Source organism: Mchenga conophoros, linkage group LG12, assembly GCF_057382185.1.
Source record: "Mchenga conophoros isolate Kocher_MC1m ecotype Shallow Benthic linkage group LG12, M_conophoros_male_GT1.1, whole genome shotgun sequence".
Classification (NCBI taxonomy): Eukaryota; Metazoa; Chordata; class Actinopteri; order Cichliformes; family Cichlidae; genus Mchenga; species Mchenga conophoros.
Window position 1 is genome coordinate 38,436,718 of NC_140537.1, and position 27,603 is coordinate 38,464,320.

The 27,603-nt window shown below is 49.3% G+C and overlaps 1 protein-coding gene across 3 annotated transcripts; it reads left to right on the forward strand.

Moving 5' to 3' along the window:
• Window positions 1-78: 78 nt before the first annotated feature.
• ogdha (oxoglutarate dehydrogenase a) lies at window positions 79-26,965 on the forward strand. Of its 3 annotated transcripts, XM_085295698.1 has the most exons (24): window positions 79-235; window positions 3,131-3,506; window positions 8,402-8,593; window positions 10,214-10,316; window positions 12,471-12,515; window positions 17,797-17,912; window positions 18,703-18,857; window positions 19,258-19,404; window positions 19,754-19,844; window positions 19,926-20,105; window positions 20,335-20,463; window positions 20,542-20,721; window positions 20,874-21,026; window positions 21,103-21,205; window positions 21,335-21,463; window positions 21,541-21,691; window positions 21,916-22,043; window positions 22,123-22,301; window positions 22,457-22,528; window positions 22,629-22,754; window positions 23,588-23,660; window positions 23,833-23,996; window positions 24,179-24,333; window positions 24,415-26,965. In XM_085295698.1, exons 2-24 carry the CDS (start codon window positions 3,267-3,269, stop codon window positions 24,533-24,535), a joined length of 3,132 nt encoding a protein of 1,043 aa, XP_085151824.1. In that variant the 5' UTR covers window positions 79-235; window positions 3,131-3,266; the 3' UTR covers window positions 24,536-26,965. The 3 variants fall into 3 exon arrangements, with proteins under 3 accessions (XP_085151824.1, XP_085151827.1, XP_085151826.1); XM_085295701.1 differs by lacking the exons at window positions 10,214-10,316; window positions 12,471-12,515 and adding an exon at window positions 9,797-9,890; XM_085295700.1 differs by lacking the exon at window positions 12,471-12,515.
• Window positions 26,966-27,603: the final 638 nt, after the last annotated feature.

The window sequence follows — 27,603 nt, forward strand, 5'->3', positions numbered from 1 at the left end:
GACTTTTTCCACAACAAACATTTAAATAAGTATAAAAAAGATTCCTTGTTAGTGTATTTGTTTAGTTCCGTTTGTAGTTTTTCTACAGCGGGACCACGCCCCTTTCATTGTACGTGGTGACGTCAGCGCGAGCTCTGCTCCTGTGCTCAACACATCGAGCTGTCATCATTTTACCGGGAGAAGCGAAGGGCATCCGGGATACCGGCCGAGAGGGAGCCCAGCACTGTGCTTGGAGGTCAGTACCGGGCATTTAGGGGGGACGCTGGGCCGTGAGCGAGGACACGGTCCGACCTGCGGGCTCACTCGGGGGCGGGTTCCGGTTTTGATTCGTGGAAAATGAAAACCGTCTGGACGAATGCGAAGATGCCTTGTTAGCCTGCTAGCCGCGTGCTAGCCGCTACGGCCTTTTAAAGTAACATTTGGAGCGAGGCCGTCCGTTTAAAGACTCCATAAGCGGAGCAAACGCCTCCACTGAATGCAAACACAGAAACTTATTCAGAATGAAACTGCTAATAGCTGTTAATCTAAAGCAGGGGCGTTTTGTGAAGCTAATCAGCTAATTATATAACGCGCCGCGTTAGCGCTGAAGCTAAGCGTGCAGCTAAGAGTTTGCGCCGTGAGAGCCGCTCCGTGTGGCGTCACACACAGCGGGTTTTAGCCATTATGCATTCAAAACAGATGATTTTACGATGTCTGGGGAACACGGCCAGGCATTTTCGGGAACTCATGACTCGTGAAAGGACAAAGTGATCGAATGTCCGGGTGGCCAATAGAGAAGTCTGGATTTCTCAGAGGCAGCCAGTCAGGAGGCGCGGTAGGCAGGTAGTGGGCGGGTCCAGGCAGGGTTAAGGGGAAGGAGAGCAGGCTGGGAGTGGAGCCCCAACAAGGTCAAAACAAAGCAGAAAGTCCCGGTGGGGGGCGAGAGCAGGCCCGTGGGGGGCTGGGAGGTGACCCCGCCTCCCAGAAGGACACGGTTCCGGTTCTGTGGCTGGGTTCTGAGAAGGCCTTGGAGAACTTTAACTCCTTGAGTTCTGTGAAGATCTGCAGAAGACTTCAGACTTGACCCTGTTCGCAGCGTCAGCACCGGTCAGAAGTATAAAGACACCCAGTGTGACACTGATCTCTGATCAGCAGTCTGCGGGATACATGCGGGTTTCCAGCATCTGTGCAGCTGTTATAGGAAACGGCAGGAACAATATGACCTGCGTGAGTTACAGCTCACTGTTTTGCAAGTTGAAATAAAAGGCAACACCAGTTTAAAAGATTCCCATCAATCCAGAAAACTGCTGGGAGTCACATGACCAAAGAATTGAGATGTTCAACTTGCGAAGAAGAAAAGCTCCCAGGATTGTAATAAATATACTTTAACTAGTTTGGTTTAATTATCTCAGGCAGAAAACATATATTGTTTTTCACAAGGTCATAGAAACAGGAAGTGCAGACTCTGCTCACTGTGTTGAGCTCACATTCACACTCTGCTCCGTTTTGAGCAGGACAAACCCTGCTGACCTTGCAGGACCTCTCAGGCCTGTTTTGTGGTGGAGTACCTATACGAGGCGAGGTACTTTGCTCTGGGGCGGGTATTGTTTGAGATATGAGCTCAGCAGTCACCAACACAGCCTACTGACCAATCAGATTTCTGGAAAAGAGCGTCACCCTTACTGGAAGATCCTCTGTGTAGACAGTCAGAGGGTCTGAAGGTGTTCTCTTTATCTGATGGAAGAAACTCAGGAGGAGCTCTGCTGCTGCGTCCTGACCTCATCAACATGTAAACAGACTCTTTGTCCTCTCAGAGCATTTAATGCCAAAACTAAAGATTTTTAATTACCACAAGAGTGGCGAGAGGGTTTTAATCACAGGCGTCTGTTCAGTCACAATTTTACTGGTTTCCTTCCTGCTTTGGATAAACTTTATTAATCCAGCAGCTGTTTTCCAGTCTGACTGAGCAAAGCTCACACATTCATGCAGAGTTTTTAGGCCTTTACTCTCTCACACGCATGTGCATGTTTCTGATTGGTCAGAGGCTCCAAACTGTGTCTCTTTCATGTGAACACTGATAAACCTGTCATGTGACCCCGCCCCAGTGTGATTGATAGTTAGCGAGTGAAGCCAGATATGGAAAGATATCCTGGATACGTTGACCCTCATGCAGGCTCTCTGCTGGTTGGTGAAATTTAAAACAGCAGCTAAAAGTCAGACATGGTGTGAGGAGGCTGTGCCGTTTTTATCAATAATCAAACTGTAGTCGTTATTTCTGCAGTGTGTTGTTCTGCTGTGCTTCACAGAATTTCCTCAAATCAGGAACTTTAGACCTTTAAAGGAACAAAAATCAGAGGCAGAGACCTCGGTGTTCTCGTAGTTTCACAGTGTTTACCTGGAGAAGGGTGAGATGGCACGTCTTGTGTGTGAAAACAGCAGGTCTGTTTTGAATAAACTTTATTGCAGGGGAACAAGGTGTTTTTGTTTTCCTTCTGCAAGTGCAGTCATGTGACTGCTGGCAGCGACCTGCACAGAAAGTAAAAGCGTGCGATGCACCGATCTTACAGGTCGTTCCTGGAGCGCGGCGCCGGCCTCTGATGTCAGGAAATGTTGCTCACATGTTTTGGACTGAAGTTCATGTCTGTGATTGGTCAGTGATCTGTGACCTGGCCCTGAGCCGGCTTCTCGGGGCCGATTCAGCCGGGCGCCACTGATTACTGAGTGCAAAACCACCATTAGGTCATGTGACCGTTCCGCCTGATGTAAAGAGATCTTTAAGCGCGCACTTTTAACGTGTCTGTCAGGCTGTCAGAGCTCCAGCAGTCAGACTTGAAGCCTCTGTTCATAAGGAGGTGAAGTAAGTGCGAGTCTGACAACTGCTGTCTGTAAATCTGAACGTTAGCATCTTTAAATCCACTGTGCCGCATTTCTGAGGACGCCGTTTGTCAGGCGCCGCAGATCAGCCCTGACTCTGACATCGTGTTCCTCTGCAAACAGCAGCTCGAGTCGGCGCTCGCAGTGTTATTAGAAGCTCGTCAGACAGAAACCGCCATCGTTAAATCCTAAAGCACAGCTTTCTCTCACATCTCATTTGAATAAAGGTGACTGTGGTCTGGAGAACGGGGGCTAATTCTCTCTCTTCTTCTCTCAGTGGACTGACGTGGACGTCTGACTGCTTCCTGTTGTGGCACTGACCTGCTTTTTTCTTCTGCGTCGTTGTGAGGTCGAGGACGTCCGGACTGTCGGACCGAAAGTCACCGCCGTGTGTGATACTTTAAGGACTGCTCATGCATCGTTTAAGGACTTGTGCGGCGCGGTTGCGTCCGCTCACCGCCTCGCAGGCGGCTCAGACTGTCGGCCAACAGCGGCCAATCACAGTCACCTCCACGGGTGGCAAAAGGACGTTTCAGCCAATCAGGTGTTACACAGCACCGGTGGCCTCGGAGCCGTTCCTGAATGGGACGAGCTCCAACTATGTGGAGGAGATGTACTACGCCTGGTTGGAAAATCCCAAGAGTGTTCATAAGGTAAGGAGCAGTGGAGCCCCTGCAGGTGTGGAGTGGTCGGTGCAGAGGTTGGTTTGATTTTACTGCTGGCAGCATCGATGCAGGACAAACCCTCCAAAGGACTTCAGCAGCATTTCAGTGTAATGGGACATAAACCCAGAACCCAGACAATCAGAAGTTAAAGGTTTGGTGATTTTGAACACATAAAAACAGCTGCACACCCAAAGCACCTGCAGCGTTTCCACAGTATTGATAGATTCCACACACAGAAAGTGTCCCACAAATTTAAACCCTAGTGGGAGTGTCCTTTAAGAGGGTCGTTGACCCACTGTTGAGCATGCGCCCCATCCCATGAGCCGAGGTGTGGAAAAGGGTGTGGGCCACTATCAGCAGAGGTTTCGGGTGAAACCATTGTGAGGCCCACGTCTTTCAAAATGATGAAGATAAAAGTTCAGGGCCCTCTAGCAGCCCCGGGTCAGACAGTTTTAGGCGCTCACGTACAGTTTTATATTTTTAAATATTAATATGATGTTTTATTTCACTTGAAATGTAAAAAATAATGTTCTGAAATAAAGAAAGTGTCAGTCTGCCGTCGCCCTGACTGAAACCGACTGAGCTGATACTTTCACTGCACATTTGTCTCCGTGTAAAACAAGCAGCTCTGTTTTTAGTGGCTAACGTGGAGGAAATGCTCGTGTTTACTGAGCCGTGCAGTAAACAAAGCATTTAAAGAATTTGCATGAAGCATTTTTAGAAATGTTCCATTATTTAAAACTACCATCACAGGTGAATCTTCTCTACAAGCATGCTTTCTTCTGATTGGCTGGATTCTGGAAGTACGGAGAAGGGCAACAACCACTCTTAGCGGGTTGTACGGTTTTTGTCAAAGATCACCGTATAAGGAGATCTGTGACGAGCTGATGTCAGCATGGCACGAGTAGAAACAAGTGGAAGTGAATGTGTAGGGCAGGCTTGACAGGAAAAACTGCATCGTTAGCTCGCCGCTATTCGCATTATGTCGCTAAACTACTGAACGCTCGGGAAACGTTGGCCAAACCAGCAGTGGCACATTTCTTTATTTTCTCCCCGTACTTCATTTCCTGAGGGTTCGATGATAAACACGATAAAATGTGAGAAATGAGCAGAAGATTAAAATGTGATTGGCTGAAAACTGAAGAGAAGGGCGGGATTAGTGAGTGTGACGCTCCAGCTGGGTGGAACCTTTAAAGAACACGCCGTGCTTCCTTGTTAGTGACAAACATGGCTCGTTGTGTCGTGACGCACGGCGCTGGCGTTCACTGCTGGGAGGTCTCCATGAATGTCCTCCAAGAAACATGAACCACAGCGTTGGTGATTCACGTGTTCACGTCGTGTGCCACCGCTGTGTTAAATTACATATGTGCTTCTGATTGGCTGGTTCGGCCTGCAGTGAAACATCTCCTCCATGTTGTTGTGCAGCTGGTCCTGGTTCTGCTCGGGGACCCGTCCACCTCTGACGAAAAGCTGCTGCAAGATATCAAGGACACGAGGAACATGATACAGGAAGTGTGGGGCCCGCTGGTTAGCAGTAACAGAACTCTTTCAAAATAAGAGTGAAGCAAGTGTTTAGTGGGGAAACTCTTGAGGCTTCGATGAGTCAGATTAAACAAAAAAAAGCTCAGATGAGTGTCGTGTGCACAAAAAGCTGCTGTGGGAAACAGTGGTGTGCATCTGTTTGTAATGATATGATGCGTGTGTGTGTGCAAAAGTCTTGAGCCACTCATTTCTTTGTATTTTGTTTCCAAGGAGGCAGACGTTCTTTAAAGTGCTCTTGAGCAACAACTCTCCAGGTTTCTGAAGCTCTTTGTTGTTGGACACTGTAATGTGCTGTAGTGTGTTACTGAAATGAGGCAAACTCAGAATAATAATATGTGGAGAATCATACAGGTTTTACTGCACAACAGGAACATGTGGAACATGCTGTTGTTGATATCTGGGACGAAGGACGAGCATTAAAATGTGTTTGCAGGCGTTTCCTCCTGTCCACATTCTGAAACACATTACAGCCACACTGACATGTTCAGTGTGCTCTGAGCACATGTGACCAGTCATGTGACAACATCCTGTTCAAGAGTAGCAGCTGTGTCAGGACGGCGCTTTAAAGGGTTTAAAGCAGGGGTAGGCAACTCCAGGCCTCGAGGGCCGGTGTCCTGCAGGTTTTAGATCCCACCCTGGGTTAACACACCTGAATCACATGATTAGTTCATTACCAGGCCTCTGGAGAACTTCAAGAAATGCTGAGGAGTTATTTAGCCCTTTAAATCAGCTGTGATGGATCATGGACACATCTGAAACCTCCAGGACACCGGCACTCGAGGCCTGGAGTTGCCCACCCTGGTTTAAAGGGTCCGTTAGTGCTTAGAAAGTCTGAAATAAGCTCTGTGGAGACTCATGGAGACGGTGCGTTTCATTCATTTTAGCAGCAAAAACAAATAAGTACAGTATACCATCAGCGTTATGTAACAGCAGTGGTTCATCGGGATAATCAGTGGCGTGGACTGTAGACTACAGGAGCCTGTGGGGGCAGTGTCACCCGTGTCACATGCCAAGACTCGATGCTAAGAGGAGCGTAGCGCGAACGGCAAAGCAGCTGGATGGAAGAAAACGGAGTCAGATTTAAAAGTGAAAGAATTTCACAGGAAACTGAAGCTAAATCTGCATGTAAAGCTCCTGTGATGTCACCTCTGAGTGGGAGAGTCACGTTCACGTACGTTAGCTAACCTGTCATGACGCTTGCTAAGCTAACATCACAGTTTAGTTAGCTAACGAGTGAAATGTGATGCAAACCTCGCCTCTGTCAGTGCGCCCCAGGGCAGCTGTGGCTACAACGTAGCTGCCATCACCTGTGTGTGTGGCTGATGTAGTGTAAAGCACTATACAAATACAGGAGCAGACACACAGTCTCTGCTTTATTTGGTCTGCTCACATTAATATTAGAGTTTACCTAATGTTAGGAGGTGACCTGTGGGCGGGACCGTATCAATAATAATTAAACATGTAATCACTTAAACACCGCACTACCAAATCGGTGCTCGGTAACATTTGTATTCTGGTTCTGTTTGTTCCGGATTACTAGTATTAAAGACACACAGATGAGTCTGTCCTGTACAGAGCAGGTTATCGTCAGCTGTGACCGTCAAAGATGAGTCGCATCCAGAGCGTGAATCATCTTAAACTTTGGAAACTTATTTAGGACCGGAAAATCATTTTGACTACAGGAAGCACAGACGAGAGTTATGGAAACAATCAACCTGACGTCCATTATTATTTAGACCAAAATACTAAATCTTGCTCTGTAAGGGCCTGATATCCACTTACGAGGACGTTATGCTGCAACTGTTCTGTTGAAATTTTAAATAAATATCCTCGTATGTTGCTCTCATTTTTCTCATAAACAAAAATTAGGTAAAAGAAAAATCTGGTAATTCTTTGTTTTTACATTCATCAGGTCCTAACCAGCCCAAATATCAAAGAGAGATTAAAATGCATGCCATGGAAGAGTTCAGGTTAAATTAGGTCCCTGTTTATGATTCGAATGTCTAACGTGAGACCTAAAATCTAAAACCACGCATGTGATGCAGACAGCAGCATCACGGCATCTGTGTCGGGGACCGGTGCTGCGTGTGGAGCTCACAGCTCTCGATTCTGTCTTCTTTAAAAAGCTGTAAATGAGTCTGTTTCATTTTTCCGTTATTCGTCTTCAAACACGCTCTGGGGTCGTGAAGGTGACATGGCTGTGACGGCGTTTGTTTTGGTGAGCTCTCTGACCGGGCGCTAAAGGACAGCCAGCTAATAATAGCCCCCAGAAGCTCGAGTCACGTGACAGGCCTACTTCAGGGCCGGCAGTGAGACTGAGAGGCCCTCTGGCTTCGATCAGTTCTTTAATGACTTTAAACGAGTCCGATTAACGAAGGCCGATTTAAAAACAGGAAGTACTTTGAAGGCGTTAACCTAAACAACGAGAGAATCATCTGTCAGAGGCGCAGCGTTTGATCAGAGCTCCACCCACACCGTTTTTACTCTCAAGAAGAGGACAACCCTCCCCCCCACACACACGTATTCTCATTTTGAAAGTGAGGACATCTAATTGACAACATCTCTTCCCAGTTTCTAACCCTCAGCCGAACTGTAACGCTGACACTGAAACCACATTTTGAGCCTCAAACTGGGGACGGACGCTTTGTCCCCACAAGTGACTGTTGGTCCCCACAAAGATATCTAAACAGGTGCACACACACACTCCTCTTGGTACAGAGTGTGTGTGTGTGTGTGTGACATGTCACATCTGTTATGTAACGACCTGACACCGTGACCTTGCTCTTATTAGCTTAGCCTGCTAGCTGGACACAGGAAGTAAAGTGTACTGTGGGGCGGGTGCTCGCTGACGCAGAACAGCTGAAGTGTGTAAAAGTCAGCCGGGATCTGGACGCGCTCCACCTTGTGACTCAGCAGGCGTAACCCGCTGTGATGGCTTTAAAGCTTCCTGTGTGACTTTGTCAGTCTCACGCTGTGGAGGAGTCTGGTGTGTGTGTTTGGTCACCACGGAAACGGCGTGATGTAGAGCAGAGCTCATTAAGGCCCTCTGACCTCCTGATGGTGAAACGGCGTGCCCTCAGATTCCCTCTTCCTTCATCGAAGCTTTGAGCATCTCTGAGGTCAACCGTCAAACGCCATAAATAATGCTGCGTCCATGTTTGACTCAGCACTGGTTATCTGTCGGTTAGCTGTTCTGACTCCACCCACCACAGGAAGTTCTCTTACTTATAGAGCACACACAGCAACAGCAGGCGCTGAGGTGCCTTCAGTGCAGTAAGATCAGGATCTCTGAGCCTTGTTCATGGCATCATCAACATCTTTCTCTTCTTCCTCTCCTGCAGTCGTGGGATGTGTTTTTCCGGAACGCCAACGCTGGCGCTCCTCCCGGCGCCGCCTACCAGTCTCCTCTGGGGCTGTCTGCAGCGTCCAGCCTCGTCGCCCCCCAGCTCTCCTCTCTGGTCGGAGCTCAGCCCAACGTGGAGAAGCTGGTGGAGGATCACCTGGCTGTGCAGTCGCTCATCAGGGCCTACCAGGTACACACACACAAACACGATCAATGCATCCATAAGATTATTGAAAAGCCTGTGTTTGTCAGTGACCTCTGACCTTTGGCTACTGATAGAGTGAAGCCTGTGCTGTAAAATGTTTTCCTGTTTGTTCACCTGCTTATTGATGGCTGCTGTTTGTTGATGGAGACGTTGGTGTGGTGAGTTTAGGTCTTCACAGGTCACACAAACTCAGCCTGATCAATAATTGATGATCAGCATCCATCAGAGCCGAGTGTCGACAACATCCACAGTAGGGCTGGGCGATATGGCCTAAAATCCATATCACAGTGTAATTTGAAACATGTGCTTAAAGGATTTTAAGGCGCACTTAAAATCCTTTAATTTTCTCAAAAATCAACAGTGAGCCTTACGTATGAATTCTGGTTGTGCTTACTGACCTCGAACTGATTTTATGTGGTACACGGCGCTCAAACATCGGTCAAAAATGTTTTAGTGCGACTTAGCTTCAGGTCCCAAAGTCAAACGAACACTGAGAGTTAAAACTGTCTAAATTCTTTCATCTTTTATAAAACGATCAGCGTTGCTGCTTTACCAGGTGTAACTATGAAGTTTAACATCCAGGCATCCATGAAAAGGATTATTACATTTAACAGAGTTAGAAGTTAGCAGGAAGTTAGCAGGAAGTTAGCTCGCTGGCTTCCACCTAAACATGATATAGCATGTTCTGACTGAGAGATTTCTGAAAGAATTCAAACGTACAGCTCTGCTGTCACGTCCAACATAGATGAAGACTTTAAACTAAACAGCAGTGACGTTTGTAGGGTTACTGAAGTTGGGCTAGCTGGTATATAATGATGTGCTACGTGACCGCTAGCAAAACAGCTATGTTAGCATAAACACTGAAGCTGGAGGACGAACGCTAACACTTTTCCACTTGATAAAAGTTAACGTGAAGGTTCCTGATGGTTAGAGACAAATACAATCACATGGCAGGATGCTGTAAACGGACCAAACTTCAGCCAGGAGAACAACTGAGATAATCCATCCACAACACGAGGTTAGTCATTAATATACTGCAACAACATGGGAAGTTCAAAGTGACTCTGCAGCAACAGGATGTGCAGCCGGCTGGATTAAAGCCCGAATCCTGACCCTGACGTGATGTGACGCTGTCATAAGGACCTGTGAGGGCCTGAGCTTCCTGTTGTGGTGTGTGTGTGTGTTCAGGTGATGGGTCATCACAATGCCCACCTGGATCCACTGGGAATCAGCTGTGTGAATTTTGATGACGCTCCGGTGAATGCCGGCTTCCAGGATGTTGGTGAGAGCGCCACAACTAAACCACCAAACAGACTGTGATGTTAACTTTGCTTTTCCCTCCCACCCGCCCTCTCTCCTCCTCCCTCCCACCCGCCCTCCCCCCTCTCTCCTCCTCCTCCTCTCTAACACTTCCTGCTTTTCCTAACTTTTCACCGTTTCTCCCGTTTCTGATTTCTTCCGTCCATCCTGCTTCTCATCTGCTCCGCTCTTCATCCTCTGTCTGTTATTTGGTTGCATCTCCTCCTCCTCCTCCTTCATCTCACCCTGTTCTCACCCCCCCCTTCCTGCCCTGGGTGGGCTCTGTGCTGTTGTCACTTCCTGTAGATCCGAGGGCACCACGTGGCCCAGTTGGACCCCCTCGGCATCATGGACGCCGATCTGGATTCGTGTGTCCCCACTGACATTATCACGTCCTCCGACAAGCTGGGTGAGGAGCTGACCCTCAGAAATCGACCCCCTCTTCGTGTGTTCAGCGCTCCTCCTCGTTGGCTGGAGGAGTCTCTGAAACGTTATCGTACAGCAGAAGAGTTTCTTCTGCTGTACGATAACGTTCTGTTTTTAAATCGAGCTCTGTTTCAGGATTTTATTCTTTGTCTAAACTGAATCGTTCTTCCTCATCTAACATCTGAAGACCTTCGTTCTGTGATGAAGGTCCGAGAATTAACCTCAAATCATTTCAGTGTTTCCCGCACGGAGACGTGAGGAGAGACCGCACGGCTGTGCTGACGTGAACGTTAGTGCCAGTTTATTCATCACAGTCTGGATCATCACATGTTTGTGACACTTGTGATCATTTAAGTTCATTTAACAAACAAACTAAATGTTATTTTTTTGTTATTTTAGTTTAAATATGATATTTTAATTAAAACGAAGAGCTTAAGGCTGTAACCCTCAAACTGTGACACGGGTTCTGATCATGTGGTTCACAGTGAGGCTGCAGCGCTGTTACTCTGTAATAAACAGCATTTACCAGATCAGAGGTTCAGTCCTGCGTCTGTGTAAACTCTCGGTGGTGGTGTGTAGTCGCAGTCTCTCCTCCACGCTCTGTTGAAGTGTGGATGGTTTTCTTCAGTTTGTGGGAAACACTGAAAACATTGACACAATCCTAATCCCGAGTTTAAAATCTGGATGATTCTCTGAGATCTAAAAAGCCTGACTGAAGGTGTTTTTAATGAAAGGGGAACGTCCTTTTTCCTGAAGGTGATTACGTCCCCGCCGAGGACCGAAAGCTTTCTCAGGGCCTCTGTAGAAAACGTCCTGATTCGGTGTGGCTCCAGGAGGCCTGGCGGTAACCGGCTTCACTGCCTCAGACCTCACGCTCAGACTCGGAGCTCCTCTCCGCTGGAAAACACGATCGGCATTAGTGATGCAGCAGGATGAAGCCTTTAATGGTTCTCAGCCACCTGAGTCCGTTTCTGTTGGACGCGAGTCGCCCATTGTTGACTCCACGTGGAGTCGTAGGATATCTGGAACTGTGGCGCAGCTTTTACTTTGAAGGGCAGCATTCTCGGTTTCCTGTTTGGGCCGCAGCGATCTGTTGGCGACCAGAACAATCAGCGGTCTGCTCGCGCTTGCTTCGTTTAGACTCACCACAGCGGGCCGTGTAGAAACGGCGTGGATGATGACACTCGTTTATTAAAGCTTCTGATTCAAACCGAGCGACCCGCGAGCTGTCCGAGCGTTTCATCCACGCACGCGTTCACGGAGCCCAGTGTGAACACGAGACCTGCCAAAGATCACAGAATCTTTCTGAAGATGAAAAAGGCGGCGTCGGAGTCTCTGGGCAGCGGCGGGCTGCTGCTGTAGTTGAGCTTCTGCTGCGTGACGCTGGGCTGTGCACCACGTTAGCCAGAGCGCTCCTCCACTGCTAATCCTGCTCAGATCTTTTCCTGCAAGTTTGGACCTGAAACCCCGCCAAGGTGACCGTGAGTCTAAGACGCTCCGTCTCAGAGCTCTTCCTCGTCTTCCTCTCAGGACATTTATTAAATAACAGCAGTCCTGGTTCCAGGTGCTTTTAAACCACCACAGAGGAAGACGAGAATAAAGCAGTACTTCCTGTTTGTTCGCAGTCTGAATGTTGCTAACGGCTCATTAACGTTCAGCTTCGGCTTCAATCTGTGTCGTCAGAAACAGGAAGTCAAAGATCAAAGGTTTGTGGCTTCGCCTCACTGTCTGCGGCTAAATAAACCCCTGAAGCTGTGACTCCACCCACTGTTACACATCAGGACACGCCCCTCTCGAGCTGCTCTGTGTGCCATGTTCAGTTTGTTGTATTAGCGCTCCCAGGAAGTAGTCCATCTGAAGGTGACCTGAATGGCCTCGGTGTGGGACGGCTGTGGCGACGCTGTTTAACCTTAGCATGGCGCTACATGTGTCTCTCCTTCTCCACTGCTCCTTCTTCTTCTTTGATCGCGGGGTCAGACGGTGGTGGAGACGCGAGATGCGGGGCGGCTGCTGCGCTGATGAGGCTGTAGGCCGGTGTGGTGGTGTTGGTGCTGGTGGTGTGTAAAGGGGGTTGCAGGTCATTAATGGTGTCCGGGTGTCTCTTCCCTTTGCTGCCCCCTGCTGGTGACCCGTCCAGACCTGGCTGTGTTCAAGGAGAGGCTGCACATTCTCACGGTCGGAGGTACGAGAACCAGCACTGCTGTGAAGTCAGTAGTTGATCTGTAGTGGAGTTTGTCAGTGCAGTAGTTTGAAGGAAACATCTGCAGGAGCTGAAAGCATCAACGCAGCAGACGGTGGGCTCCTGAGCTCCTGCAGAGGGCGCCGCAGCGCCGCGGAGAGATTTCATCTGGTTCAGCATCTGATTCTGTCTTTGTGCAGGAGTTGAAGCACGTTTGTGACCTTGCAGCGGTTTAACCAAACTGGAAGCATGTTCACATGTGCAGCTGCAGTCCTCAGATCCTCTCACCAGCCCCACGCTCACCTGGCCAGAGTGTACCTGCAGGCCTGTGTTGGGCAGTAATGTGCACCCAGACAAATGTATAAATAATCACATGATTAGAGGGATATGTCTTCATGAAGCAGAGTATAAACTGTAATTTTATGTCTCAGTTTATCACTTTCACCTGCTGCTGTAGTTTCAGTAAATGTGACATCAGTTAGTTTTGTTTTTTAGAAAGAAAGCGAGCATCAACAGGTGAGACGGGAAAATAAAAATCGTGCAGACGGTCACGCCGGCAGCATCGTCTGCCTGAAATGTCTCAGACTCTGCTGCTTCTTTACTCCTGTGGATTCTGTCTCAGTGGGCTGAACCACGGTGAAATCTCCCTGTAGCCTGAGCAGCACACAGGAAACACTGAGAGGAAGTTCATCCCGTCTGACTTGACAGGCTCCGCCTCCTCTCAGGGTCCCCTGTGCTCAGCTTTGTTAGCTGCTGCTAGCGTGCTGACCCCCGCTCTGTCCCACAGTTCACCGTTATGTTCATTAGTGTCTGGGCCTGACTCTGAATGTGCTCTGAACTATGGCTTGATGCATGCTCCATCATCCAGGTAAGGAAATCCCAAAAAGTTGTCCTCAGATGCAGATGTGTCCACGTGGATTAAACATATTTATATACTGGTTATTAATAAAAATCAGGCTGTTGTTACTGGGCTGCTCCTCCCTGCTGGCAGATGTCACTGTTCAGTTTAACAGGTAACTGAAGCTCACCTCCTGCACAGACTACAGTGATGTTCAGCGATGCTGAAAATTAAGGCGAACCCTGAAAGAAGCAACGCGGTAGTTCCTCCAGCATCCAGCAGGGGCAGCAGCGAGTCAGTCCCAATGTTAAACGTGTCCAGCAGCCTGAGACACAAACTCTGTGGATAATTGGGTCGGGATGATGTTACAGCTCACATTAGCATTAAAGGTTGTTTTTTTTTAGGGGCGTGGCCTCTTTTTGTAGCTGCTAGGTGTCTGCTAGGCTAATCCATAGCTTTCATGTGATGTCAGATCTACTGGGATACGCCCGCCTGGCCGCTCAGAGTACGGCACAAATGTGCGCGCACACCTTTCCTAACCCCGCCTGACAGGTAGTTTGTTTAAGCTAGCTTTGTAGCGCTTTGCATCAGTTACCCGTCCAGATGAAAAATACATGTCGCACGTCGAAAGCGTTCATCCAGTCAGCAGTGAGCAATGCTCTACAACAGACATGGTGCTCAGGGGGAGGGGCTTAGATAAAGCTGCCCTGTTTAGTGACATCAGATTACCAATAACAGATCTGCCATACTGTCCTTGTAGACGCAGCTGGTTATGAATCTGTAAATGTACTGCAGTGACGTCTGGATCTGTCTTTGGGGCGTCTGACATCTAGGGCTGCCACAAACGATTATTTTGATAGTCGACTAATCAGATCATCATCCACTGGACGTAAAACTACAGCTTATTGCACCAGCAGCATCTGCTCTCATATAACTATCATTAGCTTACAGCTTTAAGCTTTTAAGGTGCTAACTAAAAATAAAGACAAGATGATAGTTTATTCAATTTTAATGAAATTTGCAGATTGTTTCGGTGAAGTTTAATAAACTCCTTGCTATCTAAAATATAACAGGACACCGGAGTAAATTCTCCAGCATCTCACACTTCTGATAATCAGCTGTCTGCTTGATGTTTATTCAGCTGTGTAAAAACTATAACTTTAATCTCAGCCAAACAGATTTACTCAGGAACAAATAAAATACTGAAAAAAGCCAAACAATAACATGTTTAAGTTATCTAAGTGACTCATATATCATGTTTAACCTGAGTAGCGAAAGACGGCGGTGGGTTTGAAAACGATTTGCTGGGAGTCCGGTGTTCTCACGGCTCTAGTTAGCCTAGCCCCTGGCTAGCTATCGAGCTAGTGGGTAACAGACGTCTCTGAAAACGTCGGAGCGCTTTTGAAAATATGTGGTGTCCTGATAAACTGAGCAGATATTTGAGGTTTACACAGCTACATTCTCGGCTGAAAATATGTTCAACGTTTATTTTGTGACCCAGAAAGAATAATAAGAGTAATATTAAAACTAACTAGCTGCCGCCATTGTTGGAAACTAAGCTGGGCCGCGCTATGAATTCTGGGACAGAGCTACTTCTTCTTCTTCTGAGTTTAACGGCAGCTGGCATCCTTGTACATGCAGTGCTGCCATCTTCTGTTTGTCCGTTATTACACTCTTAAATCCTGCCACTTATTCCTGCGTCTTTTGTGATCTTACAAAGCTTCAAACGACGCGTCGACTATTAAATCAGGCGTCGACGATTTTGACATTCGACTAATCGTGGCAGCCCTACTGATATCTGAGCACTGACGCTGCTTCACGTCGTGTAATGTCAGTGACCTCGCGCGTGTTTCAGCTCAGTGCGTCGATCCCGTTTCCTCAAGTTTAGCTTCATGTTTTTGGACAGAAGCACGAAAAAAATGTTACTGAGGCCCAAATCGAGGCTGGGAGGAGAAAATGTTCCGCCTGTGTGTTCCAGCCCTGTCACCAGGTTCAAAGCCGACCTGAAACAGAATATATCAGTCAGACTGTCTCAGCAGGACAACTGCACAGAGCAGCAAGAAGCTGTGCGTAAACTGCCCGCTGGTGCTCCACAGGTCACACTGGTCTGAGTCCAGCTGTTACTGTCACAGAGGGCAGGGACTGAGCACTGACCTCAGGACAGAGCCTCTGTTTTTACTCGAGAACAAAGACGTCAGAGGTGCTTTGTAAAAAACATCCTGAGCATGTTTCATCTGAGCTGCAGCTCCAGATGTTTCACTGAGGTCAGTTTAGCAGCTGTCTGAGGTTTGTTCCTCAAAATATGAAAGACCCTGAATCAGACGTCAGGATGGCAGCACACACTCAGACCTGCACACATGGGGCAGCATTACATCTACTCTATCTACACACAGGCCCCGCTTTAAAGTAATAAACTGCTTTCAGTACAAAAGCAATGACAGGCTGTGATTAGCGCCCCCATGAGGCTGAAATGTTTAGAAAGAGAAAACGGGTGGATGAAAAGGGAGTTCAGTCCAGGAGGGCACGACACACACAGTTACTACAGACCAACGGTCGCACAGACGGACAGAAATGCTTACAGACTCAGGAGAAGGCAGACGCTCGTCTGAGGCTGGTGGTCTGTGGGGGCGCTGGTGGTGGTCTGTAGGGGGCGCTGGTGGTGGTCTGTAGGGGGCGCTGGTGGTGGTCTGTAGGGGGCGCTGGTGGTGATCTGTGGGGGCGCTGGTGGTGGTCTGCAGGAGCTGTCAGCCGAGCGTCCATGGGGACATCCTGCTTTGCTATGTGAGGTAGATTGAGCCTTTTGAGTGGCTCCTTTGCATGTGTGCGGGTTCTCTGATTGGCTGAGCCTGAAGTGAGACTGCAGGCACGACGAGTGCTCAAAGAGACGCTCCTCCAACTTCATCACACCTCCTCCCCTAACGTCCCAGAATCAGTTTAAAGTCAAATGATCCCGTTCTGTCATCACTGCTTCTTCAGCTTATCGCTGTGCTGACGTGGAGTTTCGTATCGGAGACCAGCGCCGACACGCAGGTCATCAGAAACGCTCCTGGTGTTTCTGTTTCGGAGCACAGAAGCTCGGAGATCCTCACAAACCCCACGGAGTCCGAGTTTGAAACTGTCTCACTGTGTTCACCAGATTATATCTGATCACGTTAATCAATGATGACATCCTGAAGGTTTCAGCCCCGAGGCTTCATATTGCAAGGTAGACTCTACAATAATACAATCATGTGACCCCGTATGAGCAAGCACTTTGGCGACCGTAGGAAGGAAGAACTCCCTTTTAACTTCCATGTTTTCCCCGCTTCAGTGACGGCGTTTGACCCCGAGTCTGTGAGCTTGTGTATTTGAGAATAGCAGCTGTGCAGCGTTCGGCTCCTGCAGGAAGTCACCCGTGTTACAGCATGTTGAAGCGACGCCCACAGACGTGAGGGTCAGTAACAGTTCATCAACCTGACGAGTGGCGTGCGGCGCGACCAGCCGGCTGTGACCACAGGATCAGCTCTGAATGGGTCTCGCTGCACTAATGAATCAAACGCACCCTTTCCTGTACAGCGCCGTGTTTTTACTCACGCCTCAGTCAGCTCGCGCTCCAATAGTTTCCTACGCTCACGTCTGCACGCCGCAGCAGGTCTGACCGTCACACGGCAAGCGTTTGTTAGGAAGCAGTGTGAAACGGTATTCACGTCCTTATGATTCAAACAGACGTCCTGCAGGTTCAGGTGGAGAAACCTGCGGCGCCTGAGTGGACTGAAGCTGCTGTTCTTGTGATGGTGCTGGAGCAGCAGCGATGATGATGATGATGATGAAGGCGGTCTGTCGAGCTTTCAGGCTGCTGATTGGTCTAAACTGTCGACACTAACGACTTTTATTTTATTTGTTTTGGACCCACAACACCTCCTCCTCTGCTGTCCTAAAACCATTAAAACCTCCACTACTCTAATGCCACCTCCTCCCCTTCTCCTCCCCCTGCTCCTCCTCATCCCCTGCTCCTCCTCATCCCCTGCTCCTCCTCACCCCCCTGCTCCTCCTCATCCCCCCTCTTACCCCTTCTCCTCTTCATCTCCCCTCCTCCCCTGCTCCTCTTCATCCCCCCTCCTCCCCCTGCTCCTCCTCATCTCCCCCTCCTCCCCTGCTCCTCCTCATCTCTCCGCCTCCCCCTGCTCCTCCTCACCCCCCTGCTCCTCCTCATCCCCCCCTCTTACCCCTGCTCCTCTTCATCCCCCCTCCTCCCCCTGCTCCTCTTCATCCCCCCTCCTCCCCCTGCTCCTCCTCCTCATCCTCCTGCATGTGTAAATCTCCCCCTTTCTGTTGATTAAAACTTGTCTTCATCACTAACTCCTTGTGCATGTTTTTCTGTCTCACCTCTTCTCCTCCCTTCTTTCTCCTCGTTCTCCTGCTCCTCCCCCTCCCCTCTTGCTCCGTGGTGCTTCATGGGACTTGTAGGCTTCTACGGTCTGGAGGAGTCGGACCTGGAAAAAGTGTTCCGGCTTCCCACCACCACCTTCATCGGCGGCTCGGAGAGCGTGCTGCCGCTGAAGGAGATCATCCGCCGGCTGGAGGTGAACACGCACACACACAGACACACACACAGACACGCACACAGACAGACACACACACACAGACACACACAGACACACACACAGACACGCACACACACAGACACACACACACACACACAGACACACACACAGACACGCACACACACACACACACAGACACACACACACACAGACACACACACACAGACACACACACACACAGACACAGACACACACACAGACACACACACACACACAGACACACAGACACGCACACACACAGACACGCACACACACACACAGACACACACACAGACACACACACACACAGACACACAGACACGCACACACACAGACACACACACACAGACACGCACACACACAGACACGCACACACACAGACACACACACAGACACACACACAGACACAGACACACACACACACACAGACACACACAGACACGCACACACACACACACAGACACAGACACGCACAGACACGCACAGACACACACACACAGACACACACACACACACACAGACACACACACACACAGACACGCACACACACAGACACGCGCACACACACAGACACGCGCACACACACAGACACGCACACGCACACAGACACGCACACGCACACAGACACGCACACGCACACAGACACACACAGACACGCACACACACGCACACACACGCACACACACAGACACGCACAGACACAGGAAGTGGAAATGAGCAGTTGAAATGTTTTACAGGCAAATTATTCAGGACAATGACTGTGTGCGTCTGTGTGCGTGTGTCGGTGCAGATGGCGTACTGTCAGCACATCGGGGTGGAGTTCATGTTCATCAACGACCTGGATCAGTGTCAGTGGATCAGGCAGAAGTTTGAGACTCCGGGCGTGATGCAGTTCACTCTGGAGGAGAAGCGGACGCTGCTGGCCCGCATGGTCCGCTCCACCAGGTCAGAACCCCCACACACTCAGGTCCCTCACGCAGATTCATCCACACACTGATTTTATAAGCTGGAGCAGGAGGGCGGAGCCACAGAAGACCAAAAGATGAACCCTGAGGTACGTCAGCATCGTAAACCACCACGAGCCGTTTCTGACAGCTCGTGGTGGTTTTACCCGCAGCGAAACTCAAGCCCGCCACTTCAGTCACCTCAGCTTTCTGAGAAACAGAAGCTCAGTGCTCTGGTGTTTCAGTCATAACCAGTTTGATCCTCACGCTGGTCCCATCGATGGGATGTCTGCTGTGAAATCTCCCACTGCAACACGGAGTCGTTGGGAAACACGGTGCGGCTGCAATAAGCGAATCTGCAGTCTGCGTTGGGAATAACCGGCGTGTTTGCCTGTGTTCAGGTTTGAGGAGTTCCTGCAGAAGAAGTGGTCTGCAGAGAAGCGCTTCGGCCTGGAGGGCTGCGAGTCTCTGATCCCCGCCCTGAAGACCATCATCGACAAGTCGTCTGAGAACGGCGTGGAGAACGTCATCATGGGAATGCCCCACAGGTAAAACCACACGCTGCTGTTCTCTGTTACCCGACCGCACGCACGCCGCTCCACAGTCGATGACACCTGCGTGATGTCATCAGAAAGGAGGCAGCAGCTTCCAGGAGAAATCTGCATCCAATCAGCGAGTTTGATGGCGTCAGCGCTCCTCAAGGTTACAAAAGCAGCAGCCCGACAGTGACGCACTGAAGACAGGAGTCGGAGCACAAACATGTTGAAATATTTGCTTTTAATTTTAATGTATTTCTGCTTCAGTCAAAGACGACAGAGTAAATAAATACAGGCTCAGCTCACACCTGTGTGAAGACGAACGCCGCGAGCGCGCCGTGATGGCCTCTGTGTCTTTCAGGGGTCGTCTCAACGTCCTGGCCAACGTGATCCGGAAAGAGCTGGAGCAGATCTTCTGTCAGTTCGACTCCAAACTGGAAGCAGCTGATGAGGTCGCTGTTTTTACTGCTGTTTGTTCGTTTACTCTCGATTTTCTTTCCCCGTCTGATCCAACCTGTCGTGGTTGTTCTCAGGGCTCCGGCGACGTGAAGTACCACCTGGGGATGTACCATCGCCGCATCAACCGCGTGACGGACAGGAACATCACGCTGTCTCTGGTAGCGAACCCGTCTCACCTGGAGGCCGTGGACCCCGTGGTTCAGGGAAAGACCAAAGCTGACCAGTTCTACTGCGGGGACACAGACGGGAAAAGAGTAAGTCTGGCGGAAGTACTCGGATACTTTATAGTAGTGATACTGCACTGTGAAGATACTGTTACAGGTCCAGGTAGTTTTTCTAGCTCAGAGCAGACTCGACCTTCAGGTAAACAGCGCAGGCTCATTTTTTTTCCTGGAAACTGTTGGAGGTGTTTCTGTGCAGGACGAGCTTTCGACCAATCACAGACTGAGAAAGTGTCATCAAGTTCATGTGTTCTCTGCGCAGGTGATGTCCATCCTGCTGCACGGAGACGCCGCGTTCGCCGGTCAGGGCATCGTCTATGAGACCTTCCACCTGTCCGACCTGCCGTCCTACACCACACACGGCACCGTGCACGTCGTGGTCAACAACCAGGTAACGCCACAAAGAAACAGACCGTGAGCCGCTAACGCAGCCCGCCGTGCAAACACCTCTCTGTCGTCGTGTCTGCAGATCGGCTTCACCACCGACCCTCGCATGGCCCGCTCCTCGCCGTACCCCACAGACGTGGCTCGTGTCGTCAACGCTCCCATCTTCCACGTGAACGCCGACGACCCCGAAGCCGTCATCTACGTCTGCAAGGTGGCGGCTGAGTGGAGAGCCACCTTCCACAAAGATGTCGTGGTCGACCTGGTCAGTAAAGACGCAGACAAACACTCTCTGACACGAAGCTTTCAAAGCTGATCGCCGACATCTGGAGTCTGCTCCCACCTGTTCACACAGCTGGAAACAGTCTTTACAGTGTGTGTGTGTGTGTGTGTGTGTGTGTGTGTGTGTGTGTGCAGGTGTGTTACCGTCGGATGGGTCATAACGAGATGGACGAGCCGATGTTCACTCAGCCGCTGATGTACAAACAGATCAAGAAGCAGAAGCCGGTCCTGCAGAAATACGCCGAGAAGCTGATCGCAGAGGGAGCCGTGAGCCGGCAGGAGTATGAGGTAGGACTCGCCCACCAGGCGAATCCTGCTTACAGGTCACCGTGATGTCACTTCCTGAACGTTTGTCTGTTTGCAGGAGGAGATCGCCAAGTACGATAAGATCTGTGAGGAGGCGTACGCTCGCTCCAAGGACGAGAAGATCCTGCACATCAAGCACTGGCTGGACTCCCCGTGGCCCGGTGAGAGGGCGAGGAGGCGGGGTCGAGTCACTGTCAGCTTCCTGATCGCACAGATTCAACTCTCAGGACGTTGTTTTCACTCTGGCGTTCAGCTCCAGACTGTTAACCCTTTAAACTCGCTGTTTTCAGGTTTTTTCACCCTGGACGGTCAACCAAAGTCGATGAGCTGCCCCTCCACCGGCCTGACCGAAGACAACCTGAACCACATCGGACAGGCGGCCTCGTCCGTCCCCGTGGAGGACTTCACCATCCACGGAGGTCGAGAACGGCACCGCTTTCTGACCCGGCAAACGGGAACGAAGACGTTCAGCTGACGCTGTCGTTTCTCGCCGCAGGTCTGAGCCGAATCCTGAAGGGCCGCGCCGAGATGGTGAAGAACCGGATGGTGGACTGGGCCCTGGGCGAGTACATGGCCTTCGGATCGCTGCTGAAAGAGGGGATCCACATCAGGCTGTCGGGGCAGGACGTGGAGCGCGGGACCTTCAGGTAAACCTGTAGGCGTGTCTGGCAGTGGCATGTGACACACAAAGCAGAGAGAGCTAAAGAAGCGAAAAACCACGACACAAAATAAACTGATGGCGTGACGTCAGGAGGAGACGAGCGGATCGGAAAACGCCCCCAATCGTCTCGGTCTGCTCGTCTTGACGCCGTTAGCAAGTTAGCGCAGAGCGCGGGTGGTTGACGGGTGTCCTCTGTGTGTCCCCTCACAGCCACCGTCACCACGTCCTCCACGACCAGAACGTGGACAAGAGGACCTGCATCCCCATGAACCACCTGTCCCCGGACCAGGCGCCGTACACCGTCTGCAACAGCTCGCTGTCCGAGTACGGCGTGCTCGGTCAGTCCTCGCTCTCCACAGATGATGCGTCATCGATGGCGTCTGTGTTTTTGCCTGATGGTTGTTTCTGCGTCTGCAGGCTTCGAGCTGGGATTCGCCATGGCGAGCCCGAACGCTCTGATCCTGTGGGAGGCTCAGTTTGGAGACTTCCAGAACACGGCGCAGTGCATCATCGACCAGTTCATCTGCGCCGGGCAGGCCAAGTGGGTGAGGCAGAACGGCATCGTGCTGCTGCTGCCGCACGGCATGGAGGGCATGGTGAGGACGCCGCCGCACCTTCCTCCTCCTCACTGACTGAAAACCAAAGACAACACAGTGTCGATAAGTCTGAGCTGATCAGTGTTCCTGATCTGTGATCGTTTATTTCTGATAATCAACACGTGCTCGCTGCTCTGTCTGAATGTTCTCCTCAGGGTCCCGAACACTCGTCAGCTCGTCCCGAGAGATTCCTCCAGATGTGCAACGATGACCCCGACGTCCTGCCGGTGAGACGCACACACAGAGCAGTGATGTCAGAGCGGTGTGTGTGTGTGTGTGTGTGTGTGTGTGTGTGTGTGTGTTTTGATGCTGGTTTCTGTCCCTCAGAACATCACCGAGGACCTCGCCGTGCGTCAGCTCTACGACTGTAACTGGATCGTGGTGAACTGCTCAACGCCTGCAAACTACTTCCACGTTCTCCGACGGCAGATCCTGCTGCCCTTCAGGAAGCCCGTGAGCCTCACACACACACACACACACACACACACACACACACACACTGTGATGGACCGAGCAGTGAAGGAAACTTAGGCACAGGTTAAAGTCCAAAAAAAAGATTTTTAATTTAACCCAAAAAACATAATTGGTTAACTCATGCAAAAAGAATCAAAATCTTGGGCCCATAAAAGAGGTCAAAGTAACAGAACTCTACTCAAAGTTGACAACACAACTGATAACTAACACAAACTGACCTCACTTAACGAGACAAAGGGAAACTTAAATAGAGGCTGATCAGCCCACAGAAAACAGGAGAAGGGCTAAAACACACAAAACCTAACTAAACATAATGAACTCCAATTCCCCCCCATGGTCCTGAGTTATGGCATGAACCAATTTGCAGTCTTCCTTTAAAGCTTGCTCCGCCCCTTTTCCACCTCTTGGCTCCTTAATCAAGGGACTGGAACAGCTGCAACTACGGTAACTCAGAAAACAAAAGATTAATCATACATAACAGTGTAAACTACAATGTGCGCACTTATTTTAGAATGCAGTGTTATGTGGATACGTGAATTAACTCCAAACCAAAACCAGTTATTTATTGTCCTGTAAATTAATTCCTATATTTAAAGAAAGAAATGTGAATGCAATGTTATAAGCCTCTACGCTAACATGGTGGGTATTACCACTGTGTGGCTGTAAGTGCAGCCATCACACACACACACACACACTAAAACCAGTGTTAGCCTTAAAGCGGAGTCTGGGGGCGTAGACGTGTGGACGACTCCCTGTGAAAACATGCTGTTCAGCCTAATGTCATGTGATCAACTTCCTGTTTGTGTCCCCAGCTGATCATCTTCACTCCCAAGTCTCTGCTGCGTCACCCCGAGGCCCGATCGAGCTTCGACGAGATGCTGCCCGGTAACGCCTCCACCCACACCTGCAGCTCTAACGGCTCTGACGAACCGAGCCTGAACCCTCCCTCTCTCCTTTCTTCTCATTCATCCTCCTCTTCTTTGTCTTTTCCTTTTGTTCGTCTTTATCCTTCTTCCATGCTTTCCCTTTTTCTTCCACCTCCTCTTCCTCGCTGCAGGAACTCACTTCCAGCGGCTGATCCCGGAGGTGGGCGTGGCGGCCGAGCGTCCAGAGGCCGTGAAGCGGCTGATCTTCTGCACAGGAAAGGTTTACTACGAGCTGACCAAAGAGCGGAAGAGCAGAGGCCTGGAGGACACGGTGGCCATCAGCCGCATTGAGCAGGTACACGCATGCCACACGGAGACTTCTGATTGGCTGCAGCCAGGGGCTTACGGTGTCAAAGGAGTCAGCTGACTCATACTCTAAAGTAGCTTTAGTTACAGTCTTTAGGGGATTACAGGAAAGAGAACTCGGCGGCAGTGGCTGGTGAACAGGCAGTAACGGCACGCCGTCTCTCCCCGCAGCTCTCCCCGTTCCCCTTCGACCAGGTGAAGGCGGAGACGGAGCGCTTCCCCAACGCCGACCTGGTCTGGTGTCAGGAGGAGCACAAGAACCAGGGTTACTATGACTACGTGAAGCCTCGCATCAGGACCACCACGCAGAAAGCCAAGCCCGTTTGGTAACCACCATCACCGTCATCATGATCAGACCATCTGTCCACCACCGTGCAACCTCTGACCACACCCTCTCTGTGTTTCAGGTATGCTGGCAGAGACCCGGCAGCCGCTCCCGCCACAGGAAACAAAAACACTCACCTGATCGAGCTGCGGCGCTTCCTGGACACGGCCTTCCACCTGGACGCGTTCAGAGACCAGCAGTGATCACGTGACCTGCAGCACCTGGAATCAGCCCTCACCCGTCTCGCCTCCATTCACACTCACAACACACAGTCAGCCCTCTGTACGGCTGAGCACACCGCACAGCAGGAGGTCCATTCAGAAAATCACCGACCAGAACATCACAGCGGGAGGCGGAGCCTCAGATTCAAATTTAAACTTTATTCTTCTGGTTTGTGACGGACAGAAACATTCCCGTAATCATCAAAGACGAAACGAGCTGCCGTTTTTCTCTCTGAGCTGTCTTTGTCCATCAGACCTCACATTAACGTCACCATGACGCCGAGGGAAGCTAAAATCAGACAGATTCTCAATGGACTTCTGAACTGACGTCCAACTATTAGCACTTTAACGCATTCACACATATACACAGTCATCATCTGATCAGGTCTGAAACATTTGAGACTAAACCAATCAAAGTCTAAAAATAGCAACATTTGGCATAACAGCAGGTTTACGCCAAATAATCTGAGTGTTTGTTCTGAATCATAAATATTGTTATGATTTAAAAACTTTATCAGTTTCTTGGACAAACACGGGCAACAAAAAGCAGCAACGTTGGTCTTAAATTAGATATATTTTGAATGAAGTCTGGTGCTGTTCACGTCTTCAGATAGTAGCTGTTAGCATTGTTAGCACTTCCTATTTAAAAGCAATGGGAGTCCAGCTAGCTGCAGAGAGCAGGTTTTTTTCACCTTTCAACAGGTGAGTTCGCTCATTACGGAAAGGCTGATGCGTTCAATGAAAGTGAAAGTCACAGCAAACAGATCTGCTCTCAAACAGCCGGTTCAGAAGTCCATTAAGAATGTGTTTTCAGCTTTTCCTCAGAGTCAGTGATGCATCCTGCTCGGCTGCTTCGGCAGCACCAAATCAAGCTTAAAAAAAAACCCCGCAGAGGAAAACTGGAGCTTGTTATTAACATGTTGGTATTAAATTAGCCCACCTCGCTTTGCTGGCAGTGTCAGGGCTGAGGTCGCCTTCAGGCTCAGCTTCACCCAGCCACCGAGGCCGCTCAGCTTCAGCGTACTCTTCTCACCTGGGATAAAGTTTCAGACTTTTTTAAACCTTTTTAAACGTATTTAAAGCAGGAGGGTCTGAAACAGGAAGACGAAGGAAGCATCATAACACTGAGAGTTCAGAGCGTTTCAGAGGTTTAACTCTGACGTATTTGTTTGTGAACGTCTAAAAGAGTAAAATCTGCTCTTAAACTAAAGTTTGAAGTGTGGAAGGCGTCAGATTCATACGCAGAGTTTGAGTTACAGAGTTGGACCTGAGAGAAAAATAAACTGAACTACAGCATGAATAATAATAATATGCAGTCTTAAATTAGATGAATTTTCATTTGAGTCTGGTGCTGTTGTTCTGTTTTAGTGTGTGAACAGTTTGGCCGATGAACACTGGTAGTTTACAGCTGTGTGATTTATTTATTCTAATAAAGTCCAACAGCAGGGAATACTGGGAATTCAAACAACACAAGAAAGCACATCTAAAATTGGCAGAATTTTGAATGAAGTCTGGTGCAGTCTGACGAGCGGCTCAGATTGCTTCTCAGTACCATTCGTCTTAAATTGGGTAAATTCTGAATGAAGTCTGGTGGGGTTGTTCAGGGTATTTTGTTGCAGAGATGTTTGGTGTGACCAGGCAATGTCACGGCTCGATAGCTGTCCTTCGTCAAACAGTTGCTGCAGAAGTTTCTATTTCTGCAACTTTACAGGCAACAGCAACCTGCGTATGGCAACATGAAGGAATGATGCAGATTTGCTTTAGAAAAGGTTCATGTGGAGTTGAGCCTGAATGACCTTTGACCCCACTGTCCACACGGTCACTCTCCAGCTGTGATGACAGAACTCTCCATCCTCGTCCTCATCATCATCAGGATCCAGTCTTCTACTTCTTCTTCGCACAGAAATCCTGATGAGTTACAGAAATGTTTTTTGTTCATCTTTTTTTTTGCTTTTTAAAATGCTCATTAGCATCATTTGCGCCCCTGCTGGGGGGCGGGCTAGCTGGGAGAATCACTACAGACAGCAGGTGGTGGTTTTTACCTGTCGTCGGCAGGTGTGTCCGTGTGTATTTAGAGGCAGCGCTTAACACTGAGATTTTATTGTCTTTTACTTTGAAGGGATCTTTGGGGAATGAGTCTGCGACACGAACTCAACCAAAAGCACTGCTGATGATTAATTTAACCCCTCGCTTCTGGCCCCGCCCCCTCCTTTCCGGCGAGCGTTCATCCCGTGCCAAAATGGATCGCAAGCGTCTCGTGTTTTTAGTGTGTTTGGCATCCGGCGAGCGGCAAAACGGTCGGCCGCTGGTGGCGTTCTGCGAGACAAAGAAAATGATTTATTTATTTTCATAAAGGGGAAGTTCTCTCATTATTTTGCTTCATTCAATAAAGAAATCTGTATGTACTGAGGAGCCCCGCCTCCTGTGCTTCCTCACTGCTGACATCAGCTGTCTGCGCACGCTCATTTCACACCAGGTAACCTGCGGGGTCAAACCAACCTGTGACATCATTGTAAATCATATTTATTCATATATTCAGTGAAATCAAGTGAATGGACTTCAGACAAGAAGGAATTTAAATTGGGTCAGTTTTGAATGAAGTCTGGCACGGTTTGAAATTCTGGATAACTGAGCGAAATATTCTGTATTGGAAGCTCTTGATGTAAAATGTTTGTTGTTGTCTAACAAAGGCAGGATTATAAATGACGTCTGGCACTGCTCGGTCAGTGAGACTGAACCACATTTAAAATGAGCCGTGGCGGGCTAAAACTAAGACATGATAAAGTTACAGAACTCCCCATGAGTACAGTATGGTGTTAAATCAGATTATTTTAAATGGATTGAGGTTCTGTTCGATCACATTTGATCTTCTGCTGAGGCATGACAGGAGGTTAAAGTTGTTTTCAGATTTACTGATTAATCAGAGTTTAGATTAATCAATCTAAACTCCCAATTATACTATTTCAAGCACTGGAGCCACTGTCATTTTTTTTGATTAGTACATCATGAAAAACATCTGAAAATGGTGAAATTTTGAATGGACTCTGGTC